This window comes from Osmerus eperlanus, chromosome 1, assembly GCF_963692335.1.
Source record: "Osmerus eperlanus chromosome 1, fOsmEpe2.1, whole genome shotgun sequence".
NCBI lineage: Eukaryota > Metazoa > Chordata > Actinopteri > Osmeriformes > Osmeridae > Osmerus > Osmerus eperlanus.
The window spans coordinates 17620357-17643492 of record NC_085018.1 but is presented as its reverse complement, the minus strand read 5'-3'; the positions used below and the strand labels follow the sequence as shown (position 1 = coordinate 17643492).

The window sequence follows — 23136 nt, the reverse complement described above, 5'->3', positions numbered from 1 at the left end:
AAACATGAGTATATATGATCCTACTTGAATGTATGGTGTGTGTACTTTGCCATCTGTGTCTCATCGAGGGAAAAATAAAATAAACCAAGCACCTTTAACCCTTGTGTTATCTTCGGGTCATTCTGACCCATCAGTCATTGTGACCCACCGTCGTATTGCGACAGATTTACCGCATACAAAGACAAAGTGAAGCATTTTCTTTTAACCGTTGGGCTGTCTCAGACCCCCCACATTGCAAAGGTTAAAAGAAAATTATTTTAATTTGTTTTTGTATTGGGTAAAATTGGGTAAACACAACGATGGTTCGTTATGAACCTTTGGGTCATGTGACCCGAAGGCAGCACGAGGGTTAATCTAGCTATGAGTCATAGGGACATCCGAGTCTCACATTCCACAAACCAATTATTACCTCTTGGATGCACATATAACAAATACTCAAGATTACAAATGTAAAAAATGCCCTCTTTACTCATCTTACACAAAACAAGTATATCTATAACACCAACATTTCGCAGTTTAATCCTTTGACAGTAATGCAAGTAGTAGTCTAAGTAGTTAATACAAAGTGAAGTTTAACAATGTGTTTTATGGCAGCCAACATGTATTATCTTGGATGCGTCAAATTATATTCCAATATTGAACAATTTATGTCAACAAGGCACAGATGGGAGAACTTACCAACTGGCATTCTACACAAATGACAGGGAGAACAAAACAAAATTATATGGAAATAATGGGTACCAAAGGGAAGGCTATTAAATTTTAAATAAACGTCACAACTAGTGAGCAGTAAAAACATGCCACTGGAGAGATTTCACAGATCATTTCATATATTTATGCTGCTGGTCCTGGAGGATCTTTGCAGAGGACTTGGCATCATAGAAGAGCTCATTGATCTCCTCAATCTGCTCCCTCTCCACACCTTCCTTACCCTGAACACGCCCCAGAAGATTGGCTGGGGTCATCAGCTGCACGGCATACCTGGGACACGGGAGGTCAGAGGTCAGTACGCGCACACAGCTGTGCGACATGCATGCACACACAGGATACATGTAGGTCTGTATCAGATATACCTGAGGGTGGTCTTGTTGCCGATCTCTGCCAAGTGGCTGAGTGCTTCATCGCTGATATTAATCCCCTCAGTTTGAGCACGGATCTTGATGATCTACAGGAAAGGAAATCAAAATGATGTCCAAATAATATGCTGACACTGTAAAACCAGCAATGTGACACACACATACACACCTGCTTCATCTCCTGCAGTGTGTAAAGCATGGTACGGATGATCATAACTCTGTCCAACAGGTCCAGAGGAATCCCATGAGGAGAGCTTATGTCTTCTGTCCCCCTGGACACCAAGCAGAAAAGAGACAGTCAAATACAGCCAAATACAATGACTGAATGATGCGTCTCTATAACACGCATACCTTATGAGGCAGTTGCCCCTGTTGGATGCAAAGACGACAATGGGGGCGATGGTGCTCTCGAGGGCTCGGTGGAGGTAGGTGAAACACTCGATGTCAAGCATGTGAACCTCGTCTACAAACAGCACACCAGGGACCAGCTCAGCCACCCCCTGGTCGATGTACCGGTTCACCACCTTGTTGATCTCCGTACGTAGCTTATCTGGGAGGAGAGAGCCAATCAGGCGCCAGGGATCAGGTCAGGAAACCCATTGTAGTTACGTGGCACAGTCCTGTGGTGTGTGACATTTGACATATATATATATTTTTTTTTTACCTGTGATTTCTGTCTTTTTGGGCTTCATCAGTTGTCCCATCATGGACAAGATGTCCTGGCCTCCCTGAGGAAACAATTTAAATAACTATATGCGTGTATGAAACTTGTAGAAAAATGGTTTGCATTAAAAGCCCAGGTGAGGCCGAGGCATGCCAGTGGATGTGTACCTGGGGTCGAGCATTTGCAATGTCCAGGTCATGTAAAGTAACATCTTGAATTATCTCTTTCTTCTTGTGTACGTCGCCTTTGGGCAGCGGTACATACTCTTCTGCCTCAAGGTCAAACTCGGTAGCGAAGGTGTCACAACGACCTTGTCTCTGTACTCACACAAGAGGGAGGAAAGGGTTCAAAAGAGCACAGAGATGTCAACTACCATCCTGTCAGGAAAAATGATGGTGGTCTGATAACTTTGGAATGGAACAAAAAATAAAAAAAGAGAAGAGAAGAGAAGGGGGAGGGAGGGAAAGCAGGTGTATTAGTACAGTCTGTGCCAGCTGAAGTAGGAGGAGAGGGCAAGGGGCAGAGGGATGAAAGCATGTGTGAAGGGGGCTCCTTAGGGGGCTGTCAACAGCAACAAATGTAGCCCCACTGCCCCTAAGCCCACCTGCACTGATTAAAGCAGCCCTCGACACACGGTCAACACAGGCCACGAGGCCCTGTGCTGGAACAGAGGGATTGCAGGGAGGGGGGAGAGATTGACAGATAAAGGGGGAATAGGGACGCGCTGTGGAGGGCTGCAGGAATGAGGGAGCGTACAGTAGAAAGATGAAACACAGCCGTCACGGAGGGCTGATGGAGATGAAACAGAGCTGGTACGAAGGACTGAGAAGGACAGGCACAGGACAAAGAACTCGTTATCTGAAAAGTGTACTGGAACTTCAATGACAGGATCTTGAAGAGTACACAGTCCATATGCCTATGCCCACATAATGCAACTAGAGTTCCTAAGCAATTTTTCTGTGTGTGTATCACAAAGACGTACATAGTTGAATGTGTGCGTTTGACAGTGGGTTGTGTAATGGCTTGCAGAAATGCAGGGGTACCTTGACAGCTCCGCTGTTGGCTTCTATGTAGATGACATCTCCCACCTCCACTCGCTCCTTCTGGAGACTCTCATAGATACTGGGATCCAGCTACAGAACACCATTAGGCCTGGGTTATTGGCAAGGACTTCGTGCTATCATACACATCTCCATACATAATATAATACATAAATTATATTACCACAACACATTATACAAATGTACAATATATGCACAATACTATACAAAATCTTGAAAAACTACTGTATAAAAATACTACTGTGATACAATACCCAGTTTAGCTCAGTATGACAGGATTAGTTTAACCAGTCGGCCTATATTCTATGCTTCAACCCTCAATGAAAACTGTATATGCCCCAGACTGACCTTGAGTTGCTTAGTGCCCTTGCCCGTCTTCAGGCCAATGATGACGTGGCTGATGGTCTTACCGTAGCCTCCCATTGGGTTCTCTGTCTCACAGGGGGTCAGCTCCGTCACTTCGCCCTCATATACCTCCTTAGTCTCCTTGATACGCAGGCCTACAGGAGGCCATAGCACACACATGATAGCATATATACATTTACTATAATATGCATTCTCTCTATATAACATGACCACACTGTAGCTCTTGTTTAGGATACTCTTGCCTCTGAGTGGGCCACAGGTGGTGTGTCAGGCCTGGTCCTGGCCTGGCGGGGGGTGAGTCATGCTCTAGAGGGGGAGGTTGTCATTCAGGCTGCTCTTATCAGACGGCGTGTTGACATCCTGAGAATGTACCCCCACTCCCTCCCTCTAACACGCACCTATTCTCTCCTGGGGGTGGGGCAAGAGTGTTGATGACCGACCCTCTGTCAACCCAAGCTCCATTTGCTACCCTATGACAGCTAACGTCAACATCCAGACAAACTCCTTCTCCCCCACTCAAGCCTTCCTTCCCAGTGTCAGCACTGACATTCAAATCCCCTTTTACAACAAAAAATCTTCTGTTTTTGGCCAAGTGCTTCATTATGTTCGGTTTCGGACAAAAATTCTAATTTTGGTGCATTCATAATTAAAATATTGCAAATTTGAATGATCTCCATGCACCCCATCTTCCCTGTGTGTGAGAACAGTTACTGACCTATCGCTCTCCTGAAGTTTTCCATCAGCACCTCAGTTTTCTTGATCTCAGAAGAGTAAACCTCACTTCCAACCATGGGGCAGAAAGGCACCTTGTTACCCAGCTCCTGTGCCATGGCCAAGGCCATTGCTGTCTGAAATGGGGAGAAAGGGTTGAAGTATTGGGGGAGAAGGTCACGTTAAAATCAAATGTATGTGAGAATCAGGGAACAAACGAGGGACATTGTGAGCAATGAACAATCTGATCTTGTGCCGTACCTTTCCTGTTCCAGGTGGCCCAGCGAGCAACACTGCCCTGCCTGCCATCTTCTTTGAGCGGATCAGTTCTACAATAATACCGCAAGCCTGGTGACAAAGTGATTATATTATAATTACCGCAACTACAGTAAGCAAGAACTGCATAGAATTATTAACAATATAAAGCTAACGAATAACTAATTGTTGACGTTCGTAACAGCTCTAACGATGGCACAAACTGAAATGAATTAAGACATTTACATTTAGTCATTTAGCAGACGCTCTTATCCAGAGCGACACACATACATACACATATGTATAGGGATATAGGACTACAACTAGGGTTGTAAAACTCCGGTAATTTTCGAAGTTGGAAACTGCACATGTTCAATTGCAGTTAGCCTATAACAGGGAACCTAAATGTTGTTGGGGGGAAAAGAATTAGTTTGCATGGCTTCTGCAGTGCTTGATAACGAGCCAATAATTTGAATCAGGTGTGCTGGAACCGGGAAAAAAACATGCAGGACCGTGAGCCGTGAGGACCAGGGTTGAAGACCACTTAACTAGATGATAGTAAACGTTTAACTGATTAGGAGTTCCCAAGTTCCCATAGCTAGAGCTAGCTACAGTAGCTTTACCTCTCTCGCAGTCTCCTGTCCCACAAGACCTGACGCACTCTGCTTAGCATTGCCGGCCTCGTCTAATCCGAGTCCCTTCACATGACTGTGAGACGCAATGCGCTGAGTTTTCGTGGTGCTTTTCACCTCCTCGATTTTCATGACTTTTCTGAATGTCTATCAACAGAAATCAGTAGAGATAAATGTCTTGTACTCGATTGTTCTCCACCGTTGGAATCTGCGCTGAAACTCAAAACTTGTTTGTCGTCATGTGCCTTGTTTGTCGAAATGTGTTGCCATGTGAGTAACGAATACGAAGGAAAACCATAGGAAGTACCGCCTTATTTTTTGTTATAATGTCAACTATTGGCCAGTTTATACCCCGTTCATAAAACCATTGGCTAGAAACGAGGTCATTTTGTGACGATAAAACCCGCCTCTTTTACTCTATATCCGTACGTGTTCACGTTTCTTTGACGGTAAGGAAACTTAATAAAGAGCTACAATGTTCCTAAGTAAATATAAATGTAAAAATGTCTGAAGTATGTATTCTCTGGTGTTTATATGAATATTGTATGCTCATCACTCAAAGCTAAACCTTTTGAACTATTGCAAGTATTATTTACTATGCTATTTGCATTTCTAAACCTTTTTTGTATGATTCAAACCTGTGTTTATGGCACTGATAAGATAGAACTACTGTTCCGGGCAGAGGACCGTTTTTAGTGATACTCGGCCGTGAGGAAGAACAGTTGACAGGAGGAAAGTTCCTCCATGCAATCATCAGAACCAAAAGGTCTTCAAACTAAGATACAATTTCAGTGAACCACTTTTGGAAAACTATTTCAGCAGTTGTATGTAATTTAGGCATTACGAAAAGCGAGCTAGCCTAGCCATAGTGTCAGTGACTAATAGTTTAGGGTTCCAGGATCAGGTAGACAGTCAATCCAAAGTTGCGACAGCAGTATGACAGACGTCACTTGTTGCAAAACCAATACCAAAACGCTGAATTTCAATGTTGGGGTTCTTGGACATGTTGACAGCGGCAAGACCTCACTTGCCAGGTCGCTCAGTAGCACAGCATCAACGGCTGCCTTTGATAAAAACCCGCAGTCCCGAGAGAGGGGCATCACTTTGGACCTCGGATTCTCCTCTTTTACTGTGGACCTCCCGGACCATTTACAGGAAAGCGCATATGAAAGCTTACAGTTTACGTTAGTGGACTGTCCTGGACATGCGTCTTTAATTCGCACCATCATTGGAGGTAAGATATGACGTACCTTCCGTTCATGGTAAAAGTTCCTGGAGAGAATGGTCTTATCCTTTCTGCATGATTCCACTAGTCTGTGATTCAATATATAGAAGGACCATGTATCTGCCAGCCTAGTGCACTGTTACCGTTCATCCTATTGTTGGCTTTAACTTATCTAAAGTGTCAGATGGGTGGTATAGGTCGTTGTTTCTGCACTGCATGTGGTTTAATCTTCAAATTAGGAAAGCAACACAGTAAAGTTCAGTTCCAATCCCATCCAGCAGGGGGAGACTCCTTACTACAGGATCAGTCTTCTACACACCCCACTTACCACAAGTGCCTGTTACACTGAAAGGACAGATGCTAGGATTTTATATATTACATATTCATTCTATACATATGAACATATGAATAGACTGTATCAAGCATTTTTGATCACAGAACCCTACTGACATGTTCTTGTCCTCTGTCATGCTAGTGTCATGCTTCTCCTCACTCCCAATATTGTTTTCTCTAAATGATTAACTTTTAGTATCTAAAGCTGCAGAAATGAATGCATGTCATAAATGCTTATTTTCTTTGGTTGCTGTATGTGTGTGATCCACTTTGTAGTTTTCTTTAGATTCAGTTGTCTGACTGACAGTCAGGAACTGACTGACAGAGTATCCTGTGGCTGTGGGTAGGAAGGACTTCACATACGTACCAACAATATGCATTGTGCAGTAAAGGGGTTATTGTCAACTCAACAGTTGTTGCTATAGGCAGAAACCAGAGTGGATGGCACATGCTGTAGATTAGGGTGGAAGGATGGTGTGGGGAGTAAGTTTTTAATAAACTTCCTCCCTTGTCCCAAGTGGGGAGAACACAGGAAAGAGAAAGAGCCAAAGAGAGGGACTGAAAAGAGGGGAGCACAGGAAAGAAATACTGCCAAAGTCAGGGAAAGAAAAGAGGGAGAGGAAAGACAACCAAGTGAGCCTGGGCTCTAGTTTCAGCCCTCTAGCTCAGTTCTCTCTCTCTCTCTCTCTCTCTCTCTCTCTCTCTCTCTCTCTCGCTCCATTTGGAAACCTCCCTCCATTGCTTGAACTTTTTATGCTGTTATTCTTGGTTGTCTATCTGTTTCTGTTTTTGGCCATTGGTTATTCTAGAGTCTAGAATCTACACGGTTCTGACATGCAGTGTAACCTCCAAGAAAAGTTCAGGCTACTTGGGATGCACAAAAATCCTGTTTAGCTTTTACAGTTCTTCTTGTTCGGTTACAGGATAGTGATGGGGCATCTTTGTGGTGTCTTTTGTATTCTTGTTTTAAGGGGCCCAGATTATTGACCTGATGATGCTGGTGGTGGATGTGGTGAAGGGGGTCCAGACTCAGACAGCAGAGTGTCTGCTTGTTGGTGAGCTGACCTGCCCTAGAATGGTGGTCATCCTCAACAAGACTGACCTTCTGCCCCCCAACAAGAGACAGGGCGCCATCGACAAGATGACCAAGAGACTTCACAAGACCTTGGAGAACACAAGGTACACACACACACACACACACACAATACACACGATAACTATACACATTGGACACACTTTGTACATACACACTGAAGGCTAATTCCAACACTTTCCCTGTTGAGCAGTTTCAAAGACTGTCCAGTAATTGCTGTAGCAGCAAAGCCTGGAGGTCCTGAGGCACCAGACACGGATGAACCCCAGGGCATCCCTGAGCTGATAGAGGTAAGGAACCAAGGAGGGTGCCCCAGAATGCTCCTGGATTATTATTCTCCTTGCTTCTGTCTAAAGATATAGAAAAACCCATGATAAGGAGGTAAGAATCGTTGGATGTGTTTCACGAGCAACAATATTTTATTCAGACAGCACAGAGGAAGGTTAGTTTTACTTTATGGCGGCATAGAAGTATACCATATCAGGGGGTCCTACTGACGAATACAGAAAAAACAAGAGACACATTGTCAGGCAGTATTTATGAAGCCACAGGATAGACTCAACACTAGATATGGTTCTGGTTAGGACTGGCCTGTGTGTGTGTTAGAATCACACATATGCCCACAGTGACCTTACAATGTTATGACAGCAGTTTTTACTTTTCTTGTTGTTGCTATGTGTGTGCGCTCGTTTGTGTGTGTGTGCGTGCGTGCGTGTGTGCATGTGCGTCTGTGTCCTAGTTGCTGAAGAGCCAGACATACCTCCCTCGCAGAGACCCAGAGGGGGCCCTGCTCATGGCTGTGGACCACTGTTTCTCCATCCGAGGTCAGGGGACGGTTCTGACTGGAACCATCCTGCAGGGGGCGCTGGCTATCAATGACACTGTGGAGATCCCAGCTCTCAAGGTACAGTCAGCCTCAGATAAGGCTCTCACACAGCCACACATGCCTACAGATCAATGATTCTCGACTACTATTACCAAGGAATTTTGATCCTGCGGGCCAGTATGTTGAGAAGCACTGAGTAGAGAGAGTAGCCGTTTAGAGGGTCACATTTGCGCCATGATGGATTCTTAGTATTGGAAGAAAATGGGTTGGAAAATCAAAAGTTTACTGGAAATGGATGGATGGATAGAGAAAGAGAGGAGGAGGAAAATAAGGAGGATGGATGGTTATGCAGGACAGGAGGATGTGTCTGTGTATGCTTACAAAGGCAGGCTAGAGGAACTGGGGTGGAGGAATGGAGGAAATGGGATGAAAGGGTGGGGGAAATGGGTGGTTTGGCAGTACAGGAGTTGGCTAATTTAGAACAGGTGTAGTCAGTCAGTCGACCAACACTTGCAGCCCAGGTCACTGTAAATATATACACTCTTATTAAGGCATGGGAGCTTTATACCAACACGCAGTAATTAAACTAGCAGCCACTTGGTGGCAGCATTAGGCTGAACTGATGTCATAGCTTTGTGATGTGGGGTTTTTATGGGGGGTTTGTATATAACGGCACTACAGAATTCATCCACAGATAAATCTCATAAATGACGATAAGGATGTAATTCTTGTCATAATAGTCTTTTATTTTAAGTATTGACATCTGAATGATTCCATGGTGTAGCTTAACATAGCATGTGTGTAAAGTGTCATGAAGCGTTTTCTTTGTCAATGATCAGTTTAATGAAATGCCTAATCACCCAGTTCTGGATGTGTGAGTCCTGGCGTGACGATCCCTCTGTGCTCCACTCTGCTCTCCAGGTGACGAAGAAAGTCAAGTCCATCCAAATGTTCAGGAAGCCTGTGTCTGCAGCTATGCAGGGCGACCGGGTGGGGGTGTGTGTGACCCAGTTTGACCCCAAACTCCTGGAGCGGGGGGTGGTGTGCACCCCGGGCTCCCTGCACACCATCCACGCTGCCCTCATCTCAGCCAGAAAGATCGGCTACTACAAAGGCCCCCTCGCTTCCCGTGCAAAGTTCCACATCACCGTGGGCCATGAGACCGTCATGGCCAAGGTGACCTTCTTCGGCCTCCCCCCTGGTCAGACCCCCTCCGCCCCTCAGCTGGACCCTGTTGCCCTGGACACACCCTTCTCCTTTGACAGAGATTACTTCCACCAGGAAGAATACATCATTGGCCAGGGGGAGGCAGGAGGGGCGAAGTCTGACCCAGAACAGTGGGCCCTGCTGGAGTTTGAGCGTCCGGTCACATGCCCGTCTCTCTGCTTGGTCATTGGTTCTAAGCTGGACACAGACATCCATGCCAACGCATGTCGACTGGCCTTCCAGGGGAGACTGTTGGAGGGCTTTGAGGAGAAGGGCTATGCTGAGAGCACCCTGCCCCGCCTACGCATCTACAAGACCAAACAGAAGGAGGGCCAGGTGGAGAGGGTGAGTCTGAGGAACACATAGACATCCATGTCAAATACAATTGAATTAAACTATTGTAGTCGAATCACACTCTATTGGAGTCTACACTGAATTTTTGTTTGGACTTTTGTTTTATTGTACAGTAACTGGTCTGATACTGTGTCATTCCCTACATCTTGTCCTTGATCCTGTGATTGTGTCACACCTCTGCCCTCTCTTTCACCCCCCCCCCCCCCACACACACACACACACACACACACCCATTGTCTATGGTTCTTCTTGTTTGGATGTTTCTCATCGCAGTGGTAATGAAGCATGTTGCTGGGACTGAGCTCCTTTTGTACACACACACACAGGCCAGGCTGTGTGTGGGGGCGGTATGCAAGGCCTTAGCGTGTGCTGTGTGCTGTGACACGCATGCGGCCTCCTGACGCCAGAGCTCCCGTCTGGCTGTCAGCTGCTGGCGCTGTTTAGACACACCTGAGTGGCACAGGAATACCCACATGGCCCTCCGCATTCCCCCCCTCCACCCTGTTCTCTGTACCCGCCCCCCCCCCCCGCCTTCTCTATCTCTCTCTTTCATACACTCATTCTCTCTCTTGCTCTCTTTTTTCTGTTTTAACTCCTTTGTTTAGTCTAAGGTTGAGTCCCACTCTCCCTCTAACAGGGATCACAGCAGGGTTGTACAGGTTAAGTGTTGCTCATCTCATACAGCCTGAGTTATTGACCCTGATGTTGACCTCGCGCTGCGTGTGAGGTCAGACTCGGGCCATGTAGGTACCACCACGTTCACAACCTACAACGATGCAGGAATGCAGCACAACGCTCCTCTGCTTAACCTGAATGTAGAACACTTGTCTAGAACTAGTCTCACTATACTGTAATCTATAATACAGAGATTTGATCAAACCGTGACTACTCAGCCCAGCCCAGAACCAGGAAGTCCTGGTTCCTTCTCCCACATACCAGCCATTCCTATGATGGGACTCCATGACTGTCTCCTGCTGTGTCTAACATGTGTAGGAACTTGTGCCTGTAGTTTATCAGCAGTCGTGCATCAGTGGAGATGGAACAGAATGTCATAGAAAGAGTACGAGAGAAAGAGGGAGGGAGGGTTTGAAAAATAAAAGGAACAAGCATAGAGAGAGAGAGAGAGTCAGATCGGTGCCCTTCCATTATCAGATCAGTGAGAGTCTCAGTGATGGAAAGATTATTACAAATACAAACAAACGAAACAAAAATGCAAGGAGACGAATGAAACGGAAAGACAGACAGACTTCAGGGCTCTAGTTGGTTTAGCCCAGGGGTGATGGAGGTGAGGCAGGGACCAGGCTGGGCCTGAGTTGGCCCAGGGGTGATGGAGGTGAGGCAGGGACCAGGCTGGGAGCTGCTCTTCTTCCTCCTTGTATCTTGGCGACAGAGTTAGAACAAATGTGAGATCTGGTAGATCAGAGGCTGTAATTAATTAGTATTAAACTATTAAAATAAAAAAGCAACACACATTGACCCCACTGTGCTGAATGAAGATTGCACTGCCTGCAAGGCCTATTATTTAATAATATGACATGCTCCTAATATTATCTGTTTTACTTATCATCTGCAGCCAAGTCAACCACTTATGTTTCCCCTGGTCAGGTGACTGATGACTACACTGTGATTGGACGAAACCTGTTCAAGAAGGAGACCAACCTGCAGATGTTTGTGGGGTTAAAGGTCAAGCTGTCAACGGGTGAGGCCGGGGTCATCGAGGGTGGCTTTGGACAGAGTGGAAAGTTTAAGATCCGGGTACCAGGTAAGGAAGCGTGTAGGTGGCTGTGGATATAGTCTATGGACCTGTGTTCTCTTCATTTAGTTTTGTGCTATTTTGCTATATTTCTCCCTCTCTTTTTTCTTTTCTTTTTTCTTTCTTCCTGCCCCTCTCTTCCTGGGTTTTTGAGGCTCTGTGGTCATTGAGTGAGGATGTGGTAAGGCTGGTGGGCTCAGAATCCCAAGCAGCATTCCCAGAATTCCTCTGGGGGTTGCCTAGGTTCCGGGGGAAGTCTGCTCTTTGTTTGTTTTACCTTCTGTCAGCCCGACCCTCGGATCCACACCGGGCGGGAAGAGAAAACAAAAACATTTAGAAAGAGAACCATACCTACATCCTCCTAACACGTACTGAAGGCATCCTGTCAGCCCGACTGAAACAGTCCCACATAGACCTAAACTGTCTGTTCAGACACCCAAACTTTGTCTTTTCTTTATCTCTTCTTCTACACCTCTCTCACTTTCTCCCTCCATCCCTCTCTCTCTCTCTCTCTCTCTCTCTCTCTCTCTCTCTCTCTCTCTCTCTCTCTCTCTCTCTCTCTGTCACTCCTCTCATTCTCCTTCAGGACACATAACCAAAGAGAGAGAGAAAGAAGGAGAGAGAGTATTTAGGGCTTAAAATGAAAGCCCTCTTCAACCTCAGCCCTCTTACACAACCCCCCCACCCCTGACCTCAAACTCATCCCCACAGCCCTGAGGGCCAGCTGCCTGGCACCGGCCTATGTCTGAGCTGATAGAAGGAGGAACAGGGCCAAGAAAAAGGAGAGAATGCTATAGAATTCTATACTTTATTCTTGAATACATTTTACATTTGTGTGGACGGATCTTTTCTTCTAGCAAACATCATGCTACAAAAGCTGACAGTTCTATTGCACTGTACATTAGCCGTGTTCATAATTTTTTTAATGAAAGCGTAAACGCCCATAGTTAAGATAAGCAGTGTAGACTCTGCTTCTGTGCGTGTGTGTGTGTGTGTGTGTGTTAAAGAATAATGGGGTAGGACAAGCAGATCAGAGATATCAGTCAAGCCTTTCTTTCTGTCCAGTAACCATAACAACCCTCAGAGTGCATAACCATAATAACCGGCTGTCTGGCGCCGTGATGCGACGCTGGTAGGTGAGGTTAGACAATATGGCAGGTTGCGCAGAAAAGATTTCTCACCTCCATGTGAGCGTGACCACAAGCAAACAAACAGACACACATACACACAGGAGGAATTATATGTTGGCAGGGCCAGAGGTATCTGTGGCATGATTCTAAGTGCCTGAAGACAGACTGACACCAGTGCACCGGAAACGTCAGAGACACCAAGAAAGCCGCACATACACCTACACACAGCACAACACCCGGCGACCACGATCCTCCCGTACAACTGAGAAAGTGGAGCAGGTTGTGGAGCGTGAAAGCAGATTAGGAGAGGGTGGTGGTGAGCCAGAGACAGGGGGAAGGGACAGGAGACTGGACCTCAGTGTCAGGACAAGACCATGACAGCTTACTAACCATGAGGCTAGACTGTGGCTATCAGGAGCAGGATCATGAGGGCAGTGGTTCAGTTACGGGTCGTCAGGCCAAACAGGCTCCATCTCCTTTACTCCCCCCCCCCCCCCCCCCCCCCCCCCCAGCCTGGCTAACAGGCCCAGAGGAGAAGAGTACTGTCTGCTGTCAGATCTCAGCACAATAAACTCAGAGCTGGTACACTCATGATGTCTTTTATAGCACTGGCCAACAGTGAGGAAGATAGATTTATTGAAAGATTGCACAGGATGCTGCAAGAAAAATATTATCATATAATAGCTCAATGATTCATCTTCATTTCTATTCCATCTAATGTTCTTCCTCTGTGTCTCTCTGTCCTGTCCTCAGAGGGTTTAAGCCCAGAGACCAAACAACTCCTGTCTTCCTCCTCTAAGAAGAAAGGAAAAGGCGGGGCAAAAGGGGAACCGGTCAAAGAGGAGGAGCCAAAGACAGACTCTCAACCTATCAGCATCCATCTCACTTTCAAAAGATATGTCTTTGACCCCCATAAGAAAATGGTCCAGTCCTGATCTATAGAGTACGGGCCATAGGATGAAACCACTGTACACAGTGCTGGGTAAGAGAGAAGGGGGATGACTGTATGAACACATCTCCCAATCAGAAAGACATGGAGCTCTAGTTTGAATGTTCTGTGTAGTGCTGAGATGCCTAAGCACAGAGATTGTGTTTCTTTGAGAGCCCAGTTTATAGTGGAGGTCATAGCAAAAATATTTTTTACACACTACATTTTTGTCAAACTTAGAAATGTTGTCAAATTTCCAATGTGGTAAATTTCCTGAGAATATCCTGACTTTAGATACAGTTCTGTTCTATATCTTTGATCCTGACCTGCTCTTTCCTTCCACCCTGTCCGATATTTCTCTCTCTCTCTCTCTCTCTCTCTCTCTCTCTCTCTCTCTCTCTCTCTCTCTCTCTCTCTCTCTCTCTCTTATTCTCTCTCTCTCCTGCTCTTTAGTTCTTGTGTCTCTCTGCATTTCTTTATTTCAACTGTGCCTTCACTGACGTGACCACATCAGAATGCGTTGCCAAAGTAATCATCCATTTCCACTAATGTAACACCCGCTGAGTTCTGCGCTCTCCTTCCTCATCATGCGCTTCAGCTGGGGGTGAAAGGTCACTGTTCCCTGGGTTGGGTTTGGACACGTCCCTCCACTGCTCTCATGTGATTCCATTTTTATTTCAAAGTTTAATTACATTTTCTTTTGGCAAGACTCTGGCCAGGCTGTGTTTTACTCTGATTACCAGCTGGAATGAGAGAAGTAACTCTAAGTTTCCATTTGAATAATGTAAGAGAGGCAAAATAAAGTAAATTAATTCTGAAAGTATTCTCTGGATGTGTGTCTCTGTGTGTGTGTGCCTGCGTGTGTGTGTGTGTGCTTAAGGACGCGACATCATGTTAAGTGTTGTTTCCCCCAGGCCAGTCATGAAGATGCTGCTGAGGGAGATCTGCTGCTGAGGGAGATCTGCTGCTGAGGGAGATCTGCAGTCACTAGTCTAGGGTTTAACTGAGAGCAGGCCGGAGTAAGATGATTGGACTTATTGTGCATTTTTTTCTAGTAAACCACGCTAACTAAATTTTCAGCAAAATGATCAAAGAATATCACCATATATTTGTGTATATCACTCTAGTATATTAGTGACAGTGAACAACATCCAGCTACAGGTCCAGTTCACTGTCACAGCAGCAATGTTTAAGATAATTTAGACACTTTTTGTAACTAACCCTTTGTTACTTCACTTATCAAATAATGTTTTCATAGTAAAATCGCTTTTATATTACTACCAGACAGTTGAGCTGGTGAGGCCATGCCTACACTACTGGTCAGGACTGAGAGGTTAGAGTAGGGGACTTGGGGAGATGTAGCAGGTGATGTCAGCAGACCGTCCCCATGGACACTCTATCTAAGCAGGAATCTGTGGAAACCGGAGAGAGAGAAGAAGAGAGAAGGAGGAGGAGAGGACAGTGGGAGGATTGTTCTGCTGACTGACAGTCCTTTTAGCCTTATCTCCTCCAATTCCTCTTATAGAAAACGAGACTGAGGAAAAAACCTCTCTGTCTCTCCCCTTCGTCCTCTCTTCCTCCAATTTCTTTCCCAGGTCTATCCTGTCTTTACATTTCATCCAGTTTGTTTTATTTTTTATTATTGCCTGTTTTTCTCTGTCCATCACACGTTCATTGGTTCTTCATGTTTTGCTCCTGTTCTCCCACATTCCTTCAGGCAGACAAGACTCTCAGGAAGACACTCATGCTAATGAATTTGTACAACTTACCCTAAAATTGACAAAGGTTTGATGAAGACAGTTAGTTATGGATCTGTGTGATCTTAGCTGTATGTGTGTTCATTTGTTTTACATACATTTTGGGCCTTTTTGGCCAGAGATGGAGAATAGAAAGTAAACAGGAAGTAGTGGAGAAACAGAGGGGAAGACATGCAGAAATGGTCCAAGCTGGACGCTGTTAAGGCCTCAGTTCATATGATACGCGCTCTGTTAGCCATCGGTGGCACCCCTGCATTTATGTTTAAACATCTGTGTTTGTAATTGTGTGTACAATTTGTGTGCTCAAGTAAGCTGTGCAGAGATAAAAAACGTGCTATGGGAACCCTCAAAGAGTTTCAGCATCAGCATTTATTGAAAGATAAACAGGTACAGATGGATAAAATATGGAAAAGTCATCCTCATTCTTCAATCCTTTTTATTCTTCTCTGCAGTGCCTGTCTCTGTCTTGATAAAGATCTTCCCGCGGTTCATTAAGACAGACAAGACTGTGTGGGCTCAGTCCTGTTCTCCCAGTCTGCTCGGTAACATGCACGCTAATCCTGTTGCTAATGCTGTATGTGTGTTTGTGTGTCTCCTTGGAACCCTCTACCAGACTCGGAGTAGGTTGTGGAGGGATTGTCTAATCCGGTTTCAGGGCCATGGCCTACCAAGGCAGAAGGAGGCAGACAGGGAGACCATGTGACCATGTGACTGAGGCTGCGGCTTGTTTCTCACCTCAGCTCAGGCCTCTCCTCTCTCCCTGACACAGACGGCAGGTGGAAAGGTACCACTCCAAACAGGAGAACTATCACATCCACATTGTCACATGACCTGCTGGAGCCTTAGGTCTATGAACTGTATGAAGGGGTCTGTGCTGCAGACACAGTCCTATCCTCTGTCTTAAAAAAAGGGAACCTGTAGCGTTTCCCGTGTCTGTTTTCTGTTTCTGATAACAGATGTAGGACATGTTCTTATCCATCATTTCAATGACCCTGTTGTCTCAGGACAGAGTCTTAGATCCCAGATTCAACCTCTGAGCAACCATACATTCTTGTCTTAAGAATTTCAGAGCCCAGTCTGACCTTGTGTTGTTCTGTGCATCTGACAATAAAAGACTTGAACTTGAACATATACAGATGAGAGAAGGGATGGTGAGACACAAAACATGTATGATAGAAGAGGTAACAAGAAACAGATGGATGGCTTGGGGGGGCTGGGTGGGTAAGAAGGTAATTGACAGGGGAAGAGAGAGAGGAAAAAGTGGTGAGCCAGAGTAAAGAAAGATTAAAAATACTAATTAACAGGTGTTTGACTGATAAAAACACGCATCGTAAATTAACAGCAGTTAAACCAGTGGGCATGTGGTTTGTTCAGCGACCAACGTTTTTAATAATTTCCTTAACTTCCTCTCTCTCTCTCTCTCTCTCTCTCTCTCTCTCTCTCTCTCTCTCTCTCTCTCTCTCTCTCTCTCTCTCTCTCTCTCTCTCTCTCTCTCTCTCTCTCTGTCTAATTTGCATTATTTCAACTGTGATCAAGCTTTTTTCCTTCATTTTGTTTTCAAAGTGTAGTTTCTACACTACCCATGTACAGTAATCCCCTAGTTTTTATAGGATGTACATTTGATTCGTCACACTGCTACTGCTCGTCATTGTTTATCCATCGTTTACCAGTCTCAATCCCTGTGTTCAAGGGATCAATATACCAGTGCTTGTTGGGGAAAAAAGAAATATTGAAATCTGTTCTGCAGGGTGCAGATGGATCCACCTTCTATCCTCCCCCTCTCTCTCGCTTCTCACCTCCAAATGCAATTAAGTACTGTATGATTAAAATGGACATTCTTTAATTATTGCTGCCCACACCCCTTTCAGACCATTTCCTGTACTCGCTATCTCTCATCCCTCTATCAGCTGCTGTTTGTCCCAGCTTTTCTGAATATACTGCTTTGTGATTGTGATGAATGTGATTTAAAGTAAAATCTCTGGCCAACTGATCAATTAGAATTGTTAACCGCACCACACCAGCCTAAAATGTGTACTAGATTAAACTGTACATCGTTTCTCTTGTAAAAACGTGAATGATGTCTATGCCATGTGTGCTGTACTGTTATGGGTGCTAGATATTAGATATCGTCTTTAAATGCCAGACTGAAAAATCTTATCAGCTTATTTATGACTCTTAAAAGTTGAGCTACAGTACAAAAGCATTTTTTTTTTTTTTTTTTCATATGAAAGAAACTCATTAGCTGATCCCTCAGCAAAAATGTTGCAAGGCAAAAAGCCAAACACCCTTATGAAAGAAAAGCAATTGACCCTTCAAGGCCACCATTGTTCTCCCATCACCACCAGCTTGTTTGCATATCTATTCCTGTCTCATTACTCACACAGAGAAAAACATTCATGCAAATTAGCGCTGGCACTTTAATAAAGCAATGTATTGATATACTGTTTCCATATCCCTGACACACACACACACCACATACACACACATCAACCTCCACCCAAAGGTCCAGTATTGTGTGACTGCCTTCTGTGTGTTTACCAGCTCTGTCATTCCCTCATCTCCCCCTTCCACCTCCATGTCACTGGTGGCTGATGGCTAAAGAATAACGGCCGATCATTACAGCTGAACACAGCACAGGCTTTGGGGTCAGAGGCCAGGAGCGGCGACACCTTGAGAAATGCCAGGCAGCGTTCTGTGATTCCTGTAGCTGTGCCGTGCCGTGTCATCCTGTCCATCACAGACCCCCAACACTGCCCCCTGGCTGGGGGAGGCCAGCGGGGAGGGGGTTACACACACTGAGAACGTCCAGTGGCCCGCAGCTGTGAGGCAGAGATTGGCTCTCCTGTGAAAGGCTTGGTGTGGTGTGGATGACAAGGCAGTTCTAAGAGGTTGAGTTATGAGGATGAAGGATGAGATGAGAGGAGCTTTGTCCCCCTCTTTCTTTAATTGTCTTCCTTCATTCTGACCCCCCCCTTCACCACCACCCCCCCCCCTCTCACCACCCCCCCCTCTCACCACCACCCCCCCCCCCTCTCACCACCACCCCCCCCCCCTCTCACCACCACCCCCCCCCCCTCTCACCACAACCCCCAACTCCCCACTTTGAAATCTCACCCCCAGCACACACCTTCAAACCCGATCTCCCTCTCCTAACGTGCCCGTTCACTGCACATTCGATGTGGTTGGTGACAGACTAGCACTGCCACTCAGTTGCTCAGTTCACTTTTGCTCTGCAGACTTAATCATGTGTTTGTGTGTGTCTCTCTTTGTGAATAAGTACCTTGTTCTAGTCTTCCTAAATCCATGACCATGATTCTCCTGCTTCTCCTCTGTTCCCCTCCCTTACTCCCTGTATGTGTCTCTATCAGTCCTCTTTGTCCTCCTGTCAACTGGGCTTACCCCTCGCTCCCCCATGTATTCTTTTTATCAGACTGGTTGTACTGGGTGATTAGTAAAACGATATCTCTGTGGGCCGTAGACAGAGCCCTACAGACAGACGTGGTGTTAATTTGTTATAGCCATGATACACTCTGTCACCCCTGGAAAAACTAGATTGCGTTCACTGAACACCAACCAAAGTGATGAGGAGAGAGGAAAAGGGAGGTGGATGGAGAATGCTTGAAAAGACAGATGAAGGGAGAGCAATGGCTGGGAATGGATGGATGAAACGGGGGGGGGGGGAGAGAAAACCAGATCTCAAAAAAGTTTCTTAAAGTATTCGGGGCATTCCTAGGTGACAGCTCTTGATCAGAGCACTGACTTTTTTCTAGAATCATCTCTGACCATCGTATAGAGACAAGTGTTTTTTCTCCCCATTTGGTTCATGTTGTATTACACTAGAACCATTTAACCCTTCACACTTGTGTCTCTGATCAGAAAATTGCGTGTTCAACTTCACACAAGTGTGTCATCATGACTAATGTTTTGGTGTTTTGTGTGGGTCATGGAGTTATAATGTGTGGGCGGTACTGCCCTAAAAACTAGAGGGCACAGGAAGGGGCATCGCGGCTTCAAGACTCTGGCAACCCTAACATGCTGCTGGCTCCGTGTCAACTTAGATCAGAGAGCAATGGGCCACTGTGACACCATGGTGACATCATGCCTCTAGCCTGCCATTGTAACAGCACACTGTTCTGTTACTTGTTCTTTGTGCTGGCTCTCTCGCTCTTTCTCTCTCTCCCTCTCTTTCTTCCTCTCTCCCTTCCTCTCTGTCTTCCTCTCTCTTTCTCTCTGTCTCTATCTACTTGTCTTTCTGTATTTCTCTCTCTCTTGCACTCTTGAAAGTAGTACCACATCATATTTAACTCATTGAATGTGTGTGTGTTTGTTTGAACTTCGTCGTTTTGAACCAGCAGAGACAGGGTCAGGGACAGAGTGGACAGAACGTTTTTTTTGTAGCTCTTTCACCATCACTAAGTCAGGCCCTCCAGGCCTTCTGTTTTTAGCTGCCTGGTTATGGAGAGAGGGGTGGAGTGGGGGATCAGGATACTATGACTACTGCTTTAGTATGTAAAAGACTGTGACAGCTCCCCTTGATTTCTGGATAACCCACAGCAGGCAAACTGTCTACATAGACCTGGAGGGGAAGTCAAAGATTGTGTTGCAAACAGATTTATTTTGCGTTTTCTCAAAATGAAATTAGCTTGTGGACCATTTGCCATGCAAATCCTGGTCCACTGTGTTCCGTACCATTATGTACAAGATAATATTTCGCTAATCCTATGAATCATTGATTACACGTAGATGTCTTTAAGACGTAAAATGGCAGCCATTTTCTTTGTGCTTTGGACATCTGTATATTTGGCAATGTGTTCTGTGCATGTATATCTAGGTGTCATGTAAGCAGTGTTACAGTAACAGCCCTGGGTCATCAGTTGGTGTGTCACGGTTGATACAGTACTGTAAGGTTATCAGATCTGCACACTGGAGGATATTTATTGGGCTACAAAGCACACGCTGTGTTTACTGCTATATCACACACTGTATACAGAGTTAATCCCTGCTTGACAGTCTGGGACCCTGGGGTTCTGATGGGCCAGGGGGGTCAGAGGGCCTGGGCTGGGCTGGGCCAGGCTGGGAACCCAAACATGGCTCTGGTTCTTTCTGTGACCCATCTGAGAGGGTGAGGGGCTGTCAGGTCGGTCTAAACAGAGCTTGGTGACAGAGGCTTTTAGAAGAGGCCGGTGAGTGACAGCGGTTTGGAGGAGCTGTGACACAGCGGCCTGGATGCTGCTGTTTATGTATGTACACTGGCCCTCCTAAACTGGGATTATGAAAACAGTGGCTCGCTGCCCATCTGATAGTGCTGTGGGGATGGGATCAGAGACCGCTCTACTGAGAGTCAGAGAGACAGAGAGAGAAAGAGAGAGAGAGAGAGCCAGAGAGAGAGAGAGAGAGAGAGAGAGGGAGGGAGAGGAAAAACAGAGAGAGAAGGAGGAAGACAGAGAGAGTAATGAACAGTGAGAGAGGAGATGGCAAAAGCAGAAGAAAAGTGAAACCAGATAACAAACAAGTCAAACATAGCCAGGATCACTGAAGCTCTGTCCATCCATCTCTCTCTTACACCCATCCCTCTATCTCCACCAGGACAGCTAGTCACTTCAGTCACAGTCCCTATCTCTCTCATTCTTAGCCAAGCTCAACTCTTTCACAGAAGTAGAGAAGTTCTTTGTCTCTAATCCTCTTCTGACTAATTTGATTTCTTCCCTCTGTCTTGCCCCTACAGTTGTCTCCTCTTCTTAATTAGCTAATTTCCCTCTGGTTACACAGAGATTGGGAACATTGACTAGCACGAGGCACTGCCCCAAATCAACTATATCTATTGCTTACCAATATCTCAACCCCTTAACCCCTCTCCCCACCTTCCCTGTCCTAGTTTTCTAGCATTCCAAAGTCAGAGCTACGCTGATATAACCCCCCCCCCCCCCCCCCTTCCACACACACACACACACACACACACACAAACATTCCCCCTGTGCTTTTGCCCACTGGCAGTCATGGTTCAGTTTTCTTTGAAGTTGTACATGTAGAAGGAAGATTCTGGGGCTATTGTGCACTGTTCAGCCCATGGAGTCAGTACATTATGAGCGTGAATGCAAATCTTTACTGAATTGTGTGCATGTGCAGGCATGTGTGTGTATGTGTTTACTCTAACTATATGTCCACATACAGAAGCCATCGACCTTTTCCTTTTGCTTGTCTGTTATGAAACTATGTTAAATGAGAGAAAGTCTGGCTATAGGTAAAGGAAAAGTAAGGACTTTTCATGCACTTCTAGAGCTTGTTTGAAATGTTTCTAATTGTTTTCTGCAGCTTTTATTTATGTGTCTAATATGATGAATCCCCCTGAAGCTGCTCACTCACTGAAAGACAGTTTACTGTCTTTGATTTGGAATCCTTTGGCTTTTTTCTCCCAGCGTTAATTAACCTTCAAGAGAAAGAATTAGCAGGGAGGCGTAGAGCCCACACTTTGATGGGCACACACAGACACAGACGCATGTTGATAAGTGTTCTCTCTGTTTTCCATCTGAGATATCCCTCCCTGCTGTTTTTGTTGTTTTTCTGTCTGTGAACTTACTTCTCTCCAAACCGAGTGTGCCTCTGTCTCTTCAGAAACATACATTTCCAAAAAACGATTTCTCTCTTTCTCTCTCCTTTTTATTCACAGATGTCTAATTCCATTCTGTCTTGCATGGCAGCGCTTACAGATTCTTTGAACTTCTGTCAGAACAAAAGCAACACAACAGGTTCAAAAACAACTAATATCTGCTCTCTGCTCGTAACAATTAATCCCTATGTCTTTAACTTTGTCTACCCACTCCCCGTCTCTCTCTTCCTCCTCTCTGGCTCTCATGCTTGCTCTCTGTGTCTTTGTCTTTTTGCTACAGTATGTGTCATCATCTCATGTTTTTCACTCTTTCTTACACGGCCCTTTGTATGGTTAAGCGCTCCATCGTTTTGATACAGGCTCTCATTAGTTGTTCAGTTTAATTAAAAAAGCTCATTCATATGAAAATGGGAGACTGATAGTGATTTCCTTCCCTAGCAACAATCATCTACCTCTTACAGCAATTTTAATTAGAATCCCACTTGATTGACATTGGGTTCGCTAGCTCTCTGTGGACACACAGTGTGATTTCTACAGTAGAACAGCCCCCCCCCCCCCCCGCCCCACCCCCTTGCACACACACACACACACAGTTAAAGAAATGGTGGATGATTGCTGCAGATGGCTGCAAGGCTGCAACCAGTCTACCACTGGTTGTCATTGTGAGGCAGGGTGAGGGAGAGAGGGAAAATAGACCCTGAATGATCCATCTGCGGTAGCACCATCCTGTATTTAACGTCAGAATCATCTCCCTTTACATCTATCTTGTTCCCTCATTCTCTCTCCATCTCCTCCCTTTCTCCCTCCCTCGCTCGCTCGCTCCTCATCAGTTTTCTAAGCGTGCCCAGTGTTGTCAATGCTCTGATAGGTTCATTCAGCAAGTGTTTACCTTTCTGAAAAGATTCCCATCATTCTTGTTTCTGCTGCCTGTTTTTCTTCTCCTTTCTTTTCCCTGTTCCTTTGCTTTGTTGCTGCATCCTAATCAGGTGTGTGTACACAGCTTCATTGCATGGAGTCAAACCAAGGGTTGACACAACAGAAGAGGAGTGTGTGTGTGTGTGTGTGTGTGTGTGTGTGCATCTGTGTGACATTGAGAGGCAACAGTGACTGATGATGTCGTAGAACAAACATATCTCATTGTCCTCCTTTTACATATCTG

The 23136-nt window shown here is 45.5% G+C and overlaps 2 protein-coding genes across 2 annotated transcripts; one reads left to right on the top strand and one right to left on the bottom strand.

Annotated features, from left to right (window-relative positions):
- Positions 1 to 441: 441 nt before the first annotated feature.
- ruvbl1 (RuvB-like AAA ATPase 1) lies at positions 442 to 5128 on the bottom strand. Its single transcript, XM_062465263.1, has 11 exons — positions 4757 to 5128; positions 4140 to 4226; positions 3883 to 4015; positions 3150 to 3301; positions 2784 to 2873; positions 1908 to 2057; positions 1741 to 1804; positions 1428 to 1626; positions 1246 to 1348; positions 1074 to 1165; positions 442 to 981 (listed from the first exon to the last, which is right to left on the bottom strand). The coding sequence occupies exons 1-11, from the start codon at positions 4895 to 4897 to the stop codon at positions 822 to 824; spliced, it is 1371 nt and encodes a 456-aa protein (XP_062321247.1). The 5' UTR covers positions 4898 to 5128; the 3' UTR covers positions 442 to 821.
- eefsec (eukaryotic elongation factor, selenocysteine-tRNA-specific) lies at positions 5002 to 14430 on the top strand. The gene is made up of 7 exons (XM_062465249.1): positions 5002 to 5999; positions 7295 to 7502; positions 7610 to 7706; positions 8156 to 8320; positions 9164 to 9793; positions 11408 to 11564; positions 13439 to 14430. The coding sequence occupies exons 1-7, from the start codon at positions 5702 to 5704 to the stop codon at positions 13618 to 13620; spliced, it is 1737 nt and encodes a 578-aa protein (XP_062321233.1). The 5' UTR covers positions 5002 to 5701; the 3' UTR covers positions 13621 to 14430.
- Positions 14431 to 23136: the final 8706 nt, after the last annotated feature.

What these genes read in the sequence shown, in the direction of transcription:
- ruvbl1 (XM_062465263.1), bottom strand. Translation starts at nt 4,897, where the DNA reads ATGAAAATCGAGGAGGTGAAAAGCACCACGAAAACTCAGCGCATTGCG. An exon ending in GACAGGAGACTGCGAGAGAG is followed by an intron (nt 4,227 to 4,756) that starts GTAAAGCTACTG and finishes CTTTGTCACCAG; the next exon opens with GCTTGCGGTATTATTGTAGA. An exon ending in GGCAACAAGACCACCCTCAG is followed by an intron (nt 982 to 1,073) that starts GTATATCTGATA and finishes CCCGTGTCCCAG; the next exon opens with GTATGCCGTGCAGCTGATGA.
- eefsec (XM_062465249.1), top strand. Translation starts at nt 5,702, where the DNA reads ATGACAGACGTCACTTGTTGCAAAACCAATACCAAAACGCTGAATTTC. An exon ending in TGGAGATCCCAGCTCTCAAG is followed by an intron (nt 8,321 to 9,163) that starts GTACAGTCAGCC and finishes TCTGCTCTCCAG; the next exon opens with GTGACGAAGAAAGTCAAGTC. An exon ending in GTTTAAGATCCGGGTACCAG is followed by an intron (nt 11,565 to 13,438) that starts GTAAGGAAGCGT and finishes TCCTGTCCTCAG; the next exon opens with AGGGTTTAAGCCCAGAGACC.